Genomic DNA, 17,471 nt, shown 5'->3' with positions numbered 1-17,471 from the left:
GCCAATCAGCTTGCTGTTTTTGTGGTGCGCGGAGGTGTCAGTATGTTGGTGGGGGAAGCCCCTCCCTCGCTGTGAGATTTAGCAGCGGGATCGGCTGCAGCTGATTTTAAGATATGGATATACGGTGATTTTTTTTCTAAAAGAAAGGTAACGGTATCTAATCATGTAAACTGTGATGATATGTTTCTGATAGCTGGTTAAAAATACACATCTCTGAATCAGCACACAGTTTAACCCCACTGTGATTAATAAACTGCAGCTGTGTTAGTGAGTTAGCTTAACTTTGGAATTACCTTGATTGGGAGTCAAGATTAAAGAAAAAAAACTATCTACGTAATGTTCAACTTGCCCTGTACCTGATCAGCTAATCACTATTTCATTTTTAAACTGTTTATTAATTTAGGATTGCAGTTAGCTAGAAGCTGGATGTAGAGGATAGACAGAATTTAGTACAACACTGGGTAATGTTGGTAGTTTAAAGCAGTTTCTTAACCCTGATCGTCACTGCCCTAAAACTGTGTTTTCCATCAGATCCAACTGATCAGCTAATAAACAATCATTTATTGAGTTTACCTGTTAAAATCTCTTAGCCCCCTATGGATCCTAAATCAATCATTATGTATATTCAGCAGTTTATTAGACACATCATACCACCACTTACTTTATTAAAGTGTCTTTAAACAGAGGAAGCTGTAGAATATGCAGAACAGTGTTAATATGCAGTAGAATATGTAAGAACAGGGTTAAGAAACACTGATCTAACCTGACTTCTGTTCATATGTAGTTCACAGTAAGACCACATGTCCTGACGTTTATATTAACTTCTGCCAAAAATCTCTAGGAAACGTAGTTACATTCTCTCAGTAGAAAGAAGTGCTCTCAGTAAAAAAGATTAAAAGCGCAGGAACCAAAGAAAATGTAAATATACAACAGAATTGACATACAAAACATAATAATAATAACCAATACTGTTATATTATTTTAAATATTAGGTGATAACTGATCAGTTTTTGTACTATATATATAATTCAGACATTGCATGCATATTTTTTTTCTAACAACAGTAAATGTAATGTGGAGTAACATGTTTAGGCTGTAAAATCACCTTTTATTGGATGTAACTAATTATAAACAAAATACAAAAAAAAAATATTATTTGTGATAAAAAATAATTCCACAAATGTTGTTCTAGGAAACTATAGTGTGGGCTTTGGTTCATATTCGCAAATGTGTCCCCCCCCCCCAATATCAAGCCCGCTCCTACGCCCTTACCTATAACCGCTATATAAAGTTATTAAGTCTGTGTTCTGAACATAAATTTAAATCCTTATAAATATCAGATATAAATATAACTAATAATAACTTATAGTTACTGTGCAGATTTTTAAGTATATTATATTTTATAGTTGATAGTTTTTTATATATTACTTCTATCGGCGTGTCTCTCCACAACCATGCTACAACCAATCAGACTTTTTTCTGAATTTTCCAGGAGCAAATCAGCTCTGAAGGCAAACGCTGAAGATTTGAGGACTAATTAAACAAAACTTTCTCAGCTGCGTGATCAGGGCCAGTGAACCTAAACGGAGAAAAGGATATTTGAAGAGGCGCCGTCATCTTATAAATCCGCTGTTCGGGACATTTTGGCTTCAGTGTTGAGTTTGATAATCAAGGTAAAAGACAGTCAGCAGATAAAGCACAGTGTGATTCAGTTACCTGTTTTTGACTAATGGTAAGAATAAGTGCTCCTTTTTTATAATAGATATTGTGATTTGAATTAATCTGTGACTTTATTAATTGGCTCTGAAAGTGAGAGTAGGAGCACCTTGTTGATTTGAAATAGAAAGGGCTAAAAACGTGCTGCATGTTGGAGCTAGATAATATTAATATATATCAAAACAGAACCGAAACCGTGGCCCAAGAACAGCGATACGAACCAAACCGTGGCCACACTGTACCGCTGCATCCCTAATGTGTAGTGTTATATTTAGTGTGTGCAGTGTTAATTTAGTGTGTGTGTAGTGTTTTATTTTTTATGTGTGTGTAGTGTTATAATTAATGTGTATGTAGTGAATGTGTGTGCTTGTATTGTGTGTATTGTGTGTATGTAGTGTACGTGTGTGTAGTGTTTGTATATAGTGTATGTGTGTGTATGTAGTGTGTTTGTATTGGGTGTATATAGTGTGTGTATTTGGGTGTGTATGTAGTGTGTGTAGTGTGTGTGTATTGTTTCTATGTAGTGTTTGTGTGTGTGTGTTTGTGTGTTTGTTTGTATGTAGAGTGTATGTGTCTGTATGTGTGAGTGTTCGTGTTTGTACTTTGTGTGCGTGTAGTGTCATATTTAGTGTGTGTATTGTTTGTATGTAGTGTGTGTGTGTGTGTGTCTGTGTAGTGTGTGTGTGTGTGTAGTGTTTGTATGTAGTGTATGTGTGTGTGTGTGTGTGTAGTGTGTGTATGCGAGTGTGTGTGTAACTTACATTTTTTTAATCCAGGTTTGATTCGGATCTTCCCTCCATGTTCCACTCTAAACACACACACACACACACACAGATCAGCACAGTGTGAGATTTTTAGAAACTGATTTATAAAGAAATACTTTGTGTGAAAACGAGCGAACATTTGAGAGAGCGGAAATTAGTGATTTCATGTGGTAAAGTACGGAACTGCAATGCACACTGCATAAAATCAGATTAAAAACCGAAGATTAAGGAGGATTAACTCTTACTTCTCTAAATATATTTTTGTCTGCATGTTTAAAGTTTTAATACTTGCCGTATCTTATTCTGCTTTATATGCACAATATGTAGTATCATTTTTTTATTAGAGCTTTTATTCACAAATGGAGAAAACATGGCACAGTAGTTAAAGTTCCCAGGAGTTTGACTGAGCTACAGAAATTACTCCAAAAGGGCATAAAAACTGATCTCTACTAACTTTATACACACTGAGAGTCAAGCATCCAGGAAGAACCCAGAACAACATTTAAAGAACTGCAGGATCTCACTCGCCTCAGTTAAGATCAGTGTTAATGATTCAATAATAAGAAAGAAACTGGGTGAAAATGGTCTCCTAGATAAGATAAAATGGTTTCTTGTGGGCTTGCAGAAAAGGGTTAAACTTTACTAAAGTATGTTTTTTGCATTCATATCCATACCCGAGTGTACTCCTGTCGCAAAAACCATATTGGACCATACATTTTTCATGGAATTATTGTGCAAAAAGTTTTTTATCATGATTTCAAAATAATTTTATGCCACTGGTCATTAGAAAACTTCAAAAATTTAAAATGTAACAAAGGCAACATTTTAAAATAAAGCCAACAAACCAACTCAATCACATTAATCGGATCTCTTTAGAAATGAAGGGCTCTCTTTTAGTGATCTGTAGGTGAGCTGTCAGCCGTGCACCATGCAGCCTGATTTTGGGTGTGTCACTGTGTCTTTACGATAGGAAAAGTTGCTCCAAAGAGGCTCAATATGTGCAAAAAGCATGTATCGTAAAATAAACCAATCACCATGTCATTTGCCATTCCCTTTAAGAGCCAGGCGTGGTCTGACTTTGGCGTATTGCTATTTAAATGGCACAGCTACCTGGAATTGACCAATGTTTTTCATCGGCGTAGATATATTCAAAATCACCGTTGCTGTTTAAACAAGACAGGTGAAGAGCATGAAAATACACTGTTGGTGGGAGTAAGATAGCAATAAGCATCAAGACCACCTTGCACAGGGTGTAGGTTAGTGTTCAGAAAGGATTCTGGTTTTGCAGTCACTGATTATTTTTACCATAAAGACATGGGCTGGTTGCTGGGGTGCTTGACTCTCAGTGTGTATAAAGTTAGTAGAGATCAGTTTTTATTATGTAACTTTTATCCTGACTCGATGCTCAGGGCAGCTCTCCATCACTGAAGTTTTCCACCTGTTCTGGAGTGAAAACTAAACCTTGGTTCTTTTTACCAACAGAAAGATGAGCCAAAACAGAATTACAGCAAAGTACTTGGCATTCAGTGCAGATAGCTTGAGCATAAACAATTAACAGTGGCTAAGTAAACAAAAATAAGACAGAATGACAGAATGAAGGTTACATGCTGCTCCACCATGTTTACCTGGTGACTACAACTAGATTTACAATGTTAAAATGTACAACATGTACAACAATATTTATCTTAGAATAAGTTGATAATATAATTATTAGTTCAGACCTACCCGAGTTTCTCCAGTTTGCAGTGTGGATCCTCCAGTCTGTCAGAAAGCAGCTTCACTCCTGACTCTCCTGGGTGGTTGTAGGTCAGATCCAGCTCTTTCAAGTGGGAGGGGTTTAAAATTAGAGCTGAAGCCAGAGAACAACAGCCTTTCTCTGTGATCATACAACCAGATAATCTGCAGACAGAGCAAGAGAATGTGTGAGTGAGTGACAGAAAACAAGAAAGAAAGAAAGACAACATAGCAGACTGAGGAAGATAATGCACTTTGATATTAGTCTCTTTTTTTTAAATAACACTACAAAATCTGAAAAATTTATCTATAGAAAACTAAAGTTTCTTAACACAGTTGACACAGATTAACATGAAACCCAAACCTCAACAGTAAGCATTTCTGTGAATATGGCATTAGCATTGATGTGGACCAAAGAATTGAGTTCATATTAACTTTTTCTAAAATTGTTTTTGCTTGTGCATCACAATTTTGTAATCAATGTGTGATATATCTCAAATATTCATTCAAGTTGGACATTTTTAAGACGATTGCAGATTGTTTGTTATACTCTGACTTTCGTTAAACACTTTTTCTTGTGTGATTTGTTATCATCATTGTAAACACCTGAATATTAACACATTTATACATGAATTTCTAGTGGTGTCAATCGATTATAAAATGCAATCCAATTAAACCTGCCAAAATTCTGTGATTAATCGCACTTGTTTTTCCTAAGACGGAAGTTTTTATAGTGGATATTTTATGGAGTGAATCCTGTGGCAAAAGTTTTACGCAAAAAAAAAAAATCCACAATTAAAATGTTAGGCTAAGGTCGAGCATTATAAACATAAAGAGCTCATCATGAGCAAAGGAAGGGAACTTAGAGGAACAGACCTGGGAATTAACAACCCATTCACCCGTGAAATCCTTGACAGACGCAAAAAATTGTTCGCAGTGAGGAAAGAACTCATAAAAGAAGTGAAAAAAGCAGTCGTCTCCGTCAACAAACTTTATGGTAATGGACAGCTATATCGTGACAAAAACATAACTCCCTGGCAGTTCTAAATTTCTTTAACTCTAACTAAATAGCGGTCTCTCTCTCTCTCTCTCCCCCGAGCGCTTTCGTTTGCGCACTCTCTGTCTCTCTCTCATGCGCTTTGCGCTCTCGTTGCACGATCTCTAATATATAGGTCAATACTCAAATAACCAAATAAAATTGATCCATAATATTTCCCCTAAACTTTTCTTTCTCTCTCGTTCTTTCTCTTTCTTCCACTCCCACTTACTCGGGTCATTCTCACAAAATCCAGATTCAGAGGATATTCAGTATGAACATTTTCAAAATGCATTTAACAACAAATTTCCTTTTGAGGATTTAAGATTAAGGTCAGAACATTTGTTCCATTTTGTTGCATATTGTATTAGCATTTTATAGATGAAGTCCACAAAAGTATATCATTACCGCAATTTGATATGACATCTAATATATGATAAAAATGCACATTTTTTAATCAAAGATAAGCAGTTCAGTTAAGCAAGGGTTTAGTAAGACTTATTAGCTTACACTTACACACAATGCTACATTATGAAAAGAATGTTTATTTTCAAGAACATTTCATATTATTTAAGACAATTTACAATGCCTGCCCTGCGATGGATTGGCGGCCTGTCCAGGGTGTATCCTGCCTTCCGCCCGATGCCTGCTGGGATAGGCTCCAGCCCCCCCCCCCCCCCCGCGACCCTTCATGGATAATGCGGTTGGCAATGAGATGAGATGAATTTACAATGCAAACATTTGTATATCAAAAGAATTTTTCATGTAGACTACAGCACCTTCATCAATAAAACAGCTCATTTAACTACTGGAAACCATTCAACAAATGTCAAAGAAAGACCTCTCAGAAACTCTGAAATCTTGTCTATCCTTATGCACCATCCAGCATTGTATGCCTACTAAGACCAAACTTTTTATTTTTAGTCATTTACGTAGTTTTTTTGTGTTTTGCCCATATGTCAGGCATATGTCAGTTCTGTAATATCTGGCTGACTTTTTTTCCTCCATTGCTTTTTCTTTTCGTCATGGCACTTTTTGGTCAGATCACGTGTTGTCTTTATTTTCCCACTGGAAATGGCTAATATGAAATTATGATATCCATTCCAGTTTTTGTTCAGTTCCTTAGAATGGACTGTACACAAATAAGATCATGTGAAAGTAACTCCAACTGGAACAACTGTCTGTGTTGTTGTATGTGTGTGTGTTTTTCTAAATATTGTAATTCTTGCTGTAAATGTTCTCCCTAAACTTTGACAGCCTTGCTTTTGCTGCTGCCTTTCTTTTCTCAATAGCTACCTGTCTGTGAACAAATACACATCTCATATTACAATAAAATATATCAAAGATGGAACAAAAACTCTCTAGTTATGTGGTCTAACATCTAATTCAGTGTACGGAATTAGATTTAGTTTCAGGCCAGATAAGACAGAACATTAGTGACCTCTACTGGTGGTTTGCAATAGCTAAGTTAGAATGGTATACTGGAGAAAATGTTCAGGGTAACGCTCATGTTATGACAATCAGGAAGTAAAAAGGCATCTGTATTATGCTTCCTAATCAAATTCTCATTACCGAAACAGTGCATCTCATCACCGCAACAGGTATTGAAATGTAGCGGTAAGTGAGAATTTGATTGGAGGATGAGTGACTTTAAACTTTTATGCTAACTGTAAAGGCACCATGAGGGCTAGATACATTTTCACTTACAGTGTCCATTTAGACCTTAATATACTATATTATAATCAAAAATACAGACTGTAACTTCAAACTGTAGGCTCAAAACTTATATCGATATATCGGTAATGACAATGAAAAAGTCGTGCACACAAGTTGATGAGCAATCTTTTAACTTTTATCCAGAAACATATGAGAAGAACTGCTTACATGGTAGCCATCTTGAGTGTCATGGCCAATGTCTTCCCTAATGTTGAAAATGCCTTGAAAATGTAAGTTATTTGTGGATTTAAACAATGATTGAAATTGTTGCGGAGGATGAGAAAATTAGTGTTGGACACATTCCTTTTCTTTATTAATTTTATTGTTTTTACTTTTCAATGTAAAATCGTTTGTTTATTTACTAAAAGTCTTTATAGTATGAAATGCATTTAAGTATTTTTTTTAAATGTTTAAATATTAAAATTTCCAAACAATGTACTGAAATTCTGATACGGACATGTTGCGGAAATGATAATTTTACTCTAAAATGTAAAAAAAATAACATATTATATTTAAAATGTTCATTTTTAAACATGTGCAAGATAGACCAAAGGACGCTGTTTATGATTCTATATTTAATATTTTGTTAATATTTACTTGTTTATTAAAATTCCTCATGCCACCTCATCCATCCATCCATCCATTACGCGCAAATACACACGCACCCGCAAATATACTAATACACGTTACTGGCATTCAACAGATATCATTAAACAATACATGACAGACTTTGGGCACAGGGATGGTTGGCACCTCAAAAACCCAAACACTAAAGAGTTTACGACAAAAAAGGCAGCAGATGGTGTTAGAAATTCGGCTTTCAGGAATCAGGAGTCAGAATCAGGAATCAGGAGACAGCTTGAGAGATGACTTGAGTTTATTCTCGTGCAGACAGAAAATCTACACGGGCACAGCTTAGTTGGTCGTTGCTCCCTCTGTGTCCATGTGACTAGTCTGTCTGTTACTGTCTGTGTGAGACTCTCTGACCGAGACTCAACTAGACTGAGCTACTAAGACATTTTAGCAGGACTTTACATACAGGAGAAACTGCTTTGAACACAGCAGGGGGAGAAAGGGTAAGGGTTTATGGAGGAGTATGTGGGGGGTGTCATCATTGGGGGTGTCTCTATCAACTTATGTTAAACAAAGGAGAGATGTGAGAGATAAGGGTGAGGGGCAAAAGGTCAGGAGTGTATAGGAAAAAAGGGGGGTTAAGGAGTGAGACAGTTTAGAACCTAAGAAAACTTAATAAAAGTACAATTTGTTGTTGACAGAATCTCTCATTGGCAAGAGAAAACCAATTCAGTCACAAATTACATCGCTAAAGACATGATTCCCGTTCAAGTTGTTGAGAGAGATGGCTTCAAACAACTATTAAACACTCTGGACCCAAGATATAAACTGCCTGGTCGAAAATATTTGTCACACTGCTCTGCATAAGCTGTATGAATCATGTCGCCAAACTCTGGAGCATAAGCTAAAAGACGTTGCACATTTTGCAACCACGGCAGATTTATGGTCAAGCAGAACATCAGAGCCATACCTCTGTGGCCGCGCATTTCATTGACGAATCTTGGCAACTGAAAAGCTACTGTTTGCAAACATCATACTTTCCAGAAGATCACACAGGCGAGTTTATTGCCCAAGGTCTGAAAGATGCACTGGCGTCTTGGTCGCTGCAAGAAGACCAAATGGTGTGTACAACAACAGATAGTGGGGCTAATGTTGTCAGTGCACTACGGATAAACAAATGGAAGTGGCTTCCTTGCTTTGGACACAGACTTCATATTGCTATTGGTGAGTAACTAACACAATGCAACCAAAGTTATACTTACAAGTAATATATGATTTACTACAGTATGTCATGCCTGACATAACAGGCAAAAAGGAAATAAGAGACACTGCTGGGATGTAAAAACGAAGCAGTAGAATTTAATTAAAAATAAACAACAAAACTACAATAATAAAGTTGAACAGAGCAACACACTAAAGTTGGGCAAAATAGGAAACAAATATAAAAACTCACAAAGCAAACTGGACTGGGCCAAAAGAAACAGGGACTAAAGAAACAAGGAATAAGTGAAACTGCCAAAACAATATAACCAGGAAGTAGTATGGGGAATGGGGAAAAACAATGGGAGCACTAGACTAGAAAATGGCAAACAGAAAACTGCTAAGCAGAGCTTAGGAAAACAGCTAGACTAAAAAGTAAACTGGGCAAACAAACACAATAAATTAAACAGGGATACTTAAGCAGGGAGGAGTCCAGGGAAACACCAGGAACTAGGGCGAAACAGGCTTGGGAATAAGAACGCTTTGTAGAGATGCAAACAGGCTGGAACCACAAGGAAACACAGACCATGTGAGCGACCAATACTCGGTGACAGCAGAGAGAAACAGCGTGCTTTTAAGCAACTCTGCCCAGGTGAATCTGATCTCTAAATCAGGGCTGGATGGCTGCGTGCGTGCCCTGATTAGAGGAAGTCCTTATTTGGGCATGGAGTGCTTCTCAGAGTGTGTGTGCCTGCTCTAATTAGGGGAATGTCCTTATTTGGGCATAGAGTGCTTGGCTTGGCTGGACGGGCCTGACACAGTAGTGTGACTAAACATGAAAAGATTCAGAAGGTACATAAACATAAAGCAAAGTTGTTTTTGTATGCAAATGAAAATATTTTAAATATTACACATATTCAAAATATAAGGTAATATGTAATAGGTTTCAATGTTATACTTGCATATTTTGAATTTAGTACAGTAATTTTTTTTCTGTATATATTTCATTTTTTAGAAAGGAGCATGTGGGATCCTAGAATAGACAGAGCCATTGGGATTTGCAAGAAGGTGGTTGGAGCCTTTTCCAATAGCTGGAAAAAGAAGAAAGCACTTGCCGATGCACAAGAGCAGCTGAAGCTTTCGGAGCATAAACTCATCACAGAGTCACCAACAAGATGGGGCTCAAGACAGCGCATGATAGAAAGATTCCTTGAACAAAGGCACCTTGTCCCTACATGGCAGGATGTTGAGGTGCTTGAGGCAGTCAGCAAAGCACTTGGGCCTCTTCTAGAGTTCACAGATGCTCTTTCAGGTGTAGTATCTTGAGCTGTGATGCCATGTAGATGCATGAAATAAGTCTTCGCTGATACTGTTCTTTGTATATAAGAAAATTTATTACAGAAAAAAAGAATAATTAGTACAAAAGATAACAGCATCATTAACAAGCAAACCGGTTTTGCTTGGAGAGAGGTTCCCAAATCTGATCCCAAGCTCTCTCTCCCTTTCTTTGTGTTGCCAGGGTTTTTATACATGAGCCCGAAGGCATATCACATCTCTTTACCATAAAAGGACATATATGTTTTTCAGGGGTGAGTCCAAGAGTTTAAAGAAAAAACAGATGTGGGGTGTTTTCGGCCCTTGGCCCACATTCCAACGAACCCAGTGCTCCTCTCGAACCCAATGACCCAGTATCCCTCTCGTACAGACAGACAAACTCCTAATACATTTTCATATGAATACAGCGTTTTACCATTTTAATACACCACATATTCCCCCCTGACGAGACTCCTAAGAGGCTCGGACCAAATAGAAAGAACATATGCCATGGAACATAGAAAACAACCTACCATTCCTTCTAGCGGCGTCGGTTGCAACACCAAATTTGTGGAGTGTGAGAGCGAAAACCTACCAGGCAGCTAACACTTCTGAAAATTCCTTCAATCACTCAAGGTAGGATAAAACTCACTCACGATCCCTCTGCCCTAGGCGACCACCAAAACAGTACTCCAGCCCAATCAAAGGATAAGGAATGGGTATGTCAAAATACCATTACTTGTGGACGAGCTATGCGTGAGTAACATACAGATGAAACCCCATGAAACAAACAAATGTGTTTAAGTTAGGGCTTACTCCATCTGTTTCCTGTGGTCCAGTGGCCATTCTGTGTGGAAAATATATATGATAATGGTGAATAACCCTGCTTAATGGTAAATAACCCTGCTTGCAAATATGTATGCTCAAATATACTTCACAGGTGAGAAACAGTTTCTTACCTTAAACCTGTCCTTGCCTTGTTTAACACTGCAGTCCTGGTGGTGAAATCTAGACCTAACCAAAAAAATCAAACAAACCATCCTCGAGTACCTGAACACAAAGTACACAGAGGACTGTGTGGATGAACCTTTGAGTCTGGCTTCAACACTTCAAAAATCGCTTCAATGATGATGACAAAATCAAAGCCATTGCGACAACAGCTACAGCAGAACTTTTGGCCATGGAAACAGCAGAAGACAGCCATACTGCAGGTCCCTCAACAGCTTCAGCTCAGGCACCAGCTGCAGAAGCTGGAGCAGATGATGACACAGGAGTGCCAGCGAAAAAGACAAAAAAGTCTTTTTTTGGCAGTTATTTCAAGAAAACAAAGGAATCCAAAGAAGGTGAGTCTCTGGACACCATGATTGAAAAGGAAATGAAGAGCTACTTGATGATACCTGAAGTGGACAGTGATGTAAATCCACTTGACTGGTGGAAAATGCAAGAAGTAAACTTCCCCAGACTGGGTAAACTTGCAAAAAAGTACCTGTGCATCCCTGCCTCAAGCAGTCCTTCTGAGAGGGTTTTCAGCACTGGAGGAAATATTGTAACTTGTAACCGTGCTGCCCTGAAGCCAGACGCTGTGGACAGGCTGGTGATTTTGTCACACAACTTAAGGTAAATCCTAAGAAGTTCATTTAATGTCACAACTGATGCTGAAAAAGGCTGCTTTTTTCTAAGACCATTTCCTTTTTGTCTGCAAACTGTGGATGTTGTTTGCAACACATATTGTTGACAAGTGTGTGATTGGTTTACAAATGCAAGAAAATGTTACGGTAGTTTAATTTTTTTTATAAATGTGCAATACATATTGTTTACAAGTATGTTACTGGCTTACAAATGCAAGAAAATGTCGCAGTTGTTTAATTGTTTATGAATGTGCAATACATATTGTTTCTCATTTTACTTGTATGCTGCAGAAATTACCAAACATCAAACACATTGATAAATTTGTTATTTACAATGGACGTTCATTTTAAAGTGTGTTGAAAAAGCTCTTGTTGATTGTTGTTTATCTTTGTGTACATTTTTTCAAAGAAAATCAGGTGTGCCACATGCCTTGCACATATTTGCACTGATATTTACACTGTTAATTTAAATGTTTTTTGTTATTTGTGTCAGGTAAATAAATTGCCTTAAATTGTTTACATTAATATGATGTGTAAGCATTTATTAATATAATTTTAGTTCAAGCTAGTACAAGCTTTTACAAACACATATCGGTTTATAAAAAATAAAAAATATCGGTTAATATCGGTATCGGCAAAATTACATAAAATATCGATATAGATTTTTTTTCCAATATTGCACACCCCTAGCCCACTCTCTCCTCTACTGTTCTCTATTTTCATAGAACCATTAGCAGCAGCTATACGACAATGCCCAAATATCAAAAGGTATCCATACCCACACTACCGAACAAAAAAATCAGCCTTTATGCAGATGATATTCTACTATTTGTACAAAACCCACTCTCCTCAATTCCTCAGACTACACAAATAATTAAAACATTCTCTAAAATCTCAGATTATTCCATTAACTGGTCTAAATCCACCGTTCTACCATTTAACATGAACTTATCAGACACAGCAGTTCAGTCACTCCCTATCCCTATGTGCACTGAACACATCACATACCTGGGCATTAAAGTGTCTGAGCTGCACACACTTCATTTTAGACCACTACTCACAACCATCAACAATGATATCCAACGCTGGATAAACCTACCACTATCCTGCCAATATCCACAATCAAAATGTTACGCAGCCTGGCTCTCCTTCCACACTACCGGACTCTATTTCCCAGAATCCCCCAGATTATGACATCAATAATAACCCTTCACATTCACCCAATCATGTTACGCTCCGACGCTCTGATTCACCTGTTTACTAAATTACTTCCGGTTCATTCTTATCTAAGATTCTGTATTTAAGGCATCCGCTTGTAAGGAAACACTGCGAGGTATTGTCAACTCATGTTGCGTACTAAGCGTTTTCTGGATTACTGTTTTTGCCTTCTCGTTACGACTCTGTGTTTGGATTTTCGGTTTATGTCTTTTGTTTTGCCCTTGTTGGATTTGGTATATGGTTGGACTGTTTCCCGGTTTAGAACTTGGACTGCATCTTTGACAACGTCTCTGGTTATCGGTGAGATTATTGTTTGTCTTCTGTTAGCAGAACCTGTTAACCTTTCTTATAATAAACCTGCCTGTATTTTTAACTCGGCTCGCGTCACTCCTCTCTACCTGGCGTTTCATAATACCTCGCCGAGCGTGATGGCCGAGTTTAATAACCTCCAGCAGGCAGTCGGTAATCAAGGGAGGGTTCTCGAACAGCATAGCCAGCTGTTTGAGAGCCTTGCTAACACGGTTACTGCTCTCACAACCCAGCAGTCAGAGCAGCACTCTCAGCTAGCTCAAATCACCACTAGCCTTCAGGATATCGCTACTCAGCTAGCCCAGCTAAGGGTAGCCGCTCCAGCTAGCCTAGCCTCCGCTAACCAGGCCCCGGTTAGCTCTCCTGCTAGCGCTCCCTCGGCAGCCGCTTTTCCGGTAAGCAAACCCGATAAATATGACGGTTCCCCCGATTTGTGCAGAGGTTTTCTCTTGCAAATGTCATTATTTTTTGTTAACTCGCCGGTTAATGTCGATGCAGCGCGCATTTCGTTTTTTATATCGCGCCTTACCGGCAAAGCTTTGGATTGGGCTACTGCTATCTGGCCTAGCATCGAGGGTAGCACATACGAGCATTTTCTCAAGGAGTTTAAACTGGTTTTTGATCATCCTCATCACGGACAATCTCAGGGGGAGTTATTAGTTAAGTTACGCCAGGGAAATCGTTCAGTTTCAGATTTTGCTTTAGAATTTCGTACTTTGGCTGCTGGTAGTGGTTGGAACGAACCCGCTTTACGGGTTATGTTTCGTAATGGGCTCAGAAGTGAAGTGTTAGCCGAATTAGCATGCAAGGATGATGGACTGCCCTTGGACGAACTTATATCATTAGCCATCAGACTTGATCAGCTAAAACAGAACGCGGTACCTGGTCGTAGAGCTGCTTTGTCTACACCTCGTGCTTCTGGATTTACTCCACGGGACACACTCAGAGAGGAGGAACCCATGCAAGTGGACGCTACCCGTTTATCAAAGGAGGAAAGAATGCGGAGAATTCAGGCTGGACTTTGTTTCTATTGTAGTGGATTAAACAGAGGATTCCTGCATCGCTTGGACACACACACACACACACACACACACACACACTACCCCCACTTTATGGTCTATAAGGAACTTCAACCCCCAGAACACTCTAAAAGCCTTGGAGTTATCTTTTTCAAACAGCCTTAAATTTCAAAATGACATTTCCTGACTATTTCTTCACTCAGCCTCGCTCGAGAACCCTAAATGCAAGTCAGGGTAAACATTTTTAAATTCTTTTTTGACATTCCTTCAGACGCTGTCAGTCGTAAATCTGGATTTAGGACCGTTAATGTTTAAACATCTGGAACTGTGCACAATTGTGGTTTTGCCAACAGCACAATCACCAGGACAAGGACGGGACTACGGGACTTGAGAGAGGGTTCAAAACTTAATGAATGCCTTGGAAATTGTAAATTCACCAAATATATTATACCAATTTAGGGGTTTGTGCTTTCTGCAACCACTTAGAAATAAGATTCATGAAGTTAAAATGAATGCTCTTAGCTTGGAAATTACATTCCCAACACCAACTTCACCAACTTCCCCCACGGTCGTAAATTCCGACGACAGCCGCTTATCTAAACACAGCAGAGGGAGAGGAATTTCTCACTGAGAAGATTTTGCTTAAAATACATATATATTGACTATATAAAAAAGGTGTTTTATAGAATGTTTACTAGATAATGGTATATGTGTCTGGTATATGGTATATGTGTTTGGATGTGTCCTGATTAAATTCTCCTACACATTCAAGTCTGAATCAACAAGGTTTAACTAGCATTTGATAATTTAGCTTTATTTGGTTATCAGTGGTTTAACCATGTATTATCTTTTAAGTGATTTAATTGGGTTTAAATAATATCATGACTCTTGATCTCTTTCTGACAGAGTACCATCCATCGTTGTATTTCTAAGATTATCTTGAATATTACATGTTTGTGGGCAATATATATATATATTACATTTATTGTGATTCAATTGTAAGATTGTTTGTTTCCTGAATTTATCCTCACAAACTGATATGCTGAAAAAGGTATTTTGATCCACTGTTTAATTGAGTTTTCTTTTGGTTTGATCTATTAGAAAAATGCTGAAGCATGCTGACCATGTGAGCGAGGGGGGGGTTTATGGCCCTTTGTGAATCCCCACCAAAGTTTGAGATTGCTCCTAGACCAATCAAAACACAGACATTTGGGCCACAGGGCCAATCATAGCTCGAAGGCCAAACAGGCCACAGAGTCTAATAGTTAAACTCAGTTTCCAGTTTAGAGTTCAGTTGGAGGAGTTTGCAGTTCAGTTCAGTTTGGAGTTGAGGAGAGGAGAAGAAGATGTAGTTGAGATGGAAAAAGGATAGACTGTTAGTGTAGTCATCTTAAGTTAGTTTTCTTAGACTAGTGCATTTAATCTTCAAGTATATTAATATTAGCTATCCTAGGTTAAATAACTAGGCTATTTTATGATCTACGGAGTTCTCCTGCTTGCCAAGATAGTTAATATAGTTCAGTAAACCAACTAGACCAACCGACGGATCACCGAGAGGGTACGCCAGCCGAGCCAGCTCCAGGGAAGGCCTTCCCTGTGCAGAGACTAGAAGCGGGTGTCGTCCAGGTGCGCCGCTGGCCCACAGAGCACCATCTTTACCCTGCGGATGGGTCCACACCGGACCTTCTAGGGGTGCAGGATGTCAGCCGAACAAGAGGTTTAAACAGCGGACCGAACCGATGGGGACCCCCCTTTGTAGACGTCTCAGAGTAAGGCAGTTTGGGTATTTCTCTCAGTAATTGGTGTTTTGGTTGGTCAAGTCTAGTTTGGTTATTGTTCTTAACTCTCTTCTTAGTATAGATTAATTTTTAGTTATTTGGCGAAAGGGATGATCTTTGTAGGCCGTAAAATATCTTACTTATCTACTTATTTTAGTGTTCTCATTTGATTAGTTTGACCTCATTACATTTAGACCCTTATTTAGAAATATTCACTTAATAGTTCTATTAATCTTTATTCCTTTCATACCAGTATTATAACGTGTTTGTTCTTTTATTTTTCATTTATTATTCTACACTATGATTTGATATCTAATGGCTACATTATGACTTTTTAATTAATTATTTACTCATATCTGTGTGATTTAATAAATACTTTTATTTTACAAAACCTGTCATTTCAGTGTGTTTTTCTGGATAACTTGGTTATGAAAATTTCTGTCACCTGTAGAAACCACACCCTGAGATGTCTTGTGTTATTAATTAATTTGATTAATTAATTAATTAATTAATTAATCTAATTAAATTAATTTAATAACTGGCGCCCAATTAAAAAATATTTCAACATCTCAATTAGCACCAGGTATTAAACCACTGAGCCGCTACATAATTGGCGCCCAACGTGGGGCAGGATTATATTCTTATTGGTTCTCCGCCGCGAGACCAGAATATACACATTTTATAACCAGTTCCAGAAAATAGCGCTGTAAGTTGCAGAATAAAGTGTATTTTGTTTTTATTGCTAAATGCGTTAGCTGCTGGCTAGCTGGCCTAGCTGGAGTTAACTGCATAAACCCAGCGTGTTAGAAACACACGCACATGTTCTACACGTGTTTTTGTTTACAATTCAGGACTGGCCAGTCCCCTGTCTGTGTCACGCGCACAGTCCCCTGCCTGTGTGTGTGCGCGTCGCGCGCACGGTCCCCTGTGTGTCTGTATAACGTGTACAGTTGTGTGTGTGGTATGCGAGCGCTCTTGAAAACATTACTCTTATTTGTAAAATAAGCTTGGTTGACACACCGCCGTGTGTGGGTAACCTTAAACCCGGGTGTATATACGTGTATATACGTGTGTACTTACATAAAGTTCGAACTGTTTCCGGTAAAATAGACATATTTTGCCAGTGTTGATCTGATAAGGCCTTCGCGCAGCTATGAGTCGCGGATCCCCGGCTCACTGACTCCGCGCTCCAGTTAAAACTGCCGGTTTTTGCGCGAAATCCGTAAAATCCTGCAGTACTGGACACTTCCACGTGCGTAAAAGAGTAGCTAACTTTTACGTAACACCACCCTGAGTGGCAGGAAGTTTATTGTGTGCGTGATTAAACTAACCACGCCAGGATGTAAATCCTCTTTGCTCATCTTGTGAAGTGTGTTGCTGCTGTGTTAAACTTTCGGACAGCCGAGTCCTTCTCCTCTGCTATTCACAGTCGACTGAGTCAGTCAAATCTGCTGACCAGGTCCCAG

General features: G+C 38.5%; 4 protein-coding genes across 7 annotated transcripts in view; 1 reads left to right on the top strand and 3 right to left on the bottom strand.

Annotated features, from left to right (window-relative positions):
* Positions 1-17,471, bottom strand: part of LOC111196387 (NACHT, LRR and PYD domains-containing protein 12-like) — a 798,826-nt gene that overhangs the window by 2,813 nt on the left and 778,542 nt on the right. For 2 of the 3 annotated variants that reach the window (XM_049477032.1, XM_049477033.1), the window contains 2 exons: positions 4,206-4,379; positions 2,478-2,524 (listed from right to left, as the gene is read on the bottom strand). The exons of the other annotated variant lie outside the window; for it this stretch is intronic. In XM_049477032.1, the coding sequence (XP_049332989.1) occupies positions 2,478-2,524; positions 4,206-4,379 (221 nt within the window). The remainder of the gene's footprint in view (positions 1-2,477; positions 2,525-4,205; positions 4,380-17,471) is intronic. 3 annotated transcript variants of the gene reach the window in all.
* Positions 1-17,471, bottom strand: part of LOC125801164 (zinc finger protein 585A-like) — a 232,278-nt gene that overhangs the window by 131,756 nt on the left and 83,051 nt on the right. The gene's annotated exons all lie outside the window — the stretch shown is intronic.
* The window catches only part of LOC125801154 (zinc finger protein 239-like), a 195,642-nt gene that overhangs the window by 119,369 nt on the left and 58,802 nt on the right, over positions 1-17,471 (top strand). The window lies entirely within an intron of this gene.
* LOC125801168 (zinc finger protein 271-like) overlaps positions 1-17,471 on the bottom strand; it is a 262,528-nt gene that overhangs the window by 211,811 nt on the left and 33,246 nt on the right. The gene's annotated exons all lie outside the window — the stretch shown is intronic.

Source organism: Astyanax mexicanus, chromosome 4 (assembly GCF_023375975.1).
Source record: "Astyanax mexicanus isolate ESR-SI-001 chromosome 4, AstMex3_surface, whole genome shotgun sequence".
Classification (NCBI taxonomy): domain Eukaryota; kingdom Metazoa; phylum Chordata; class Actinopteri; order Characiformes; family Acestrorhamphidae; genus Astyanax; species Astyanax mexicanus.
This window is presented reverse-complemented; position numbering and strand designations above follow the sequence as displayed.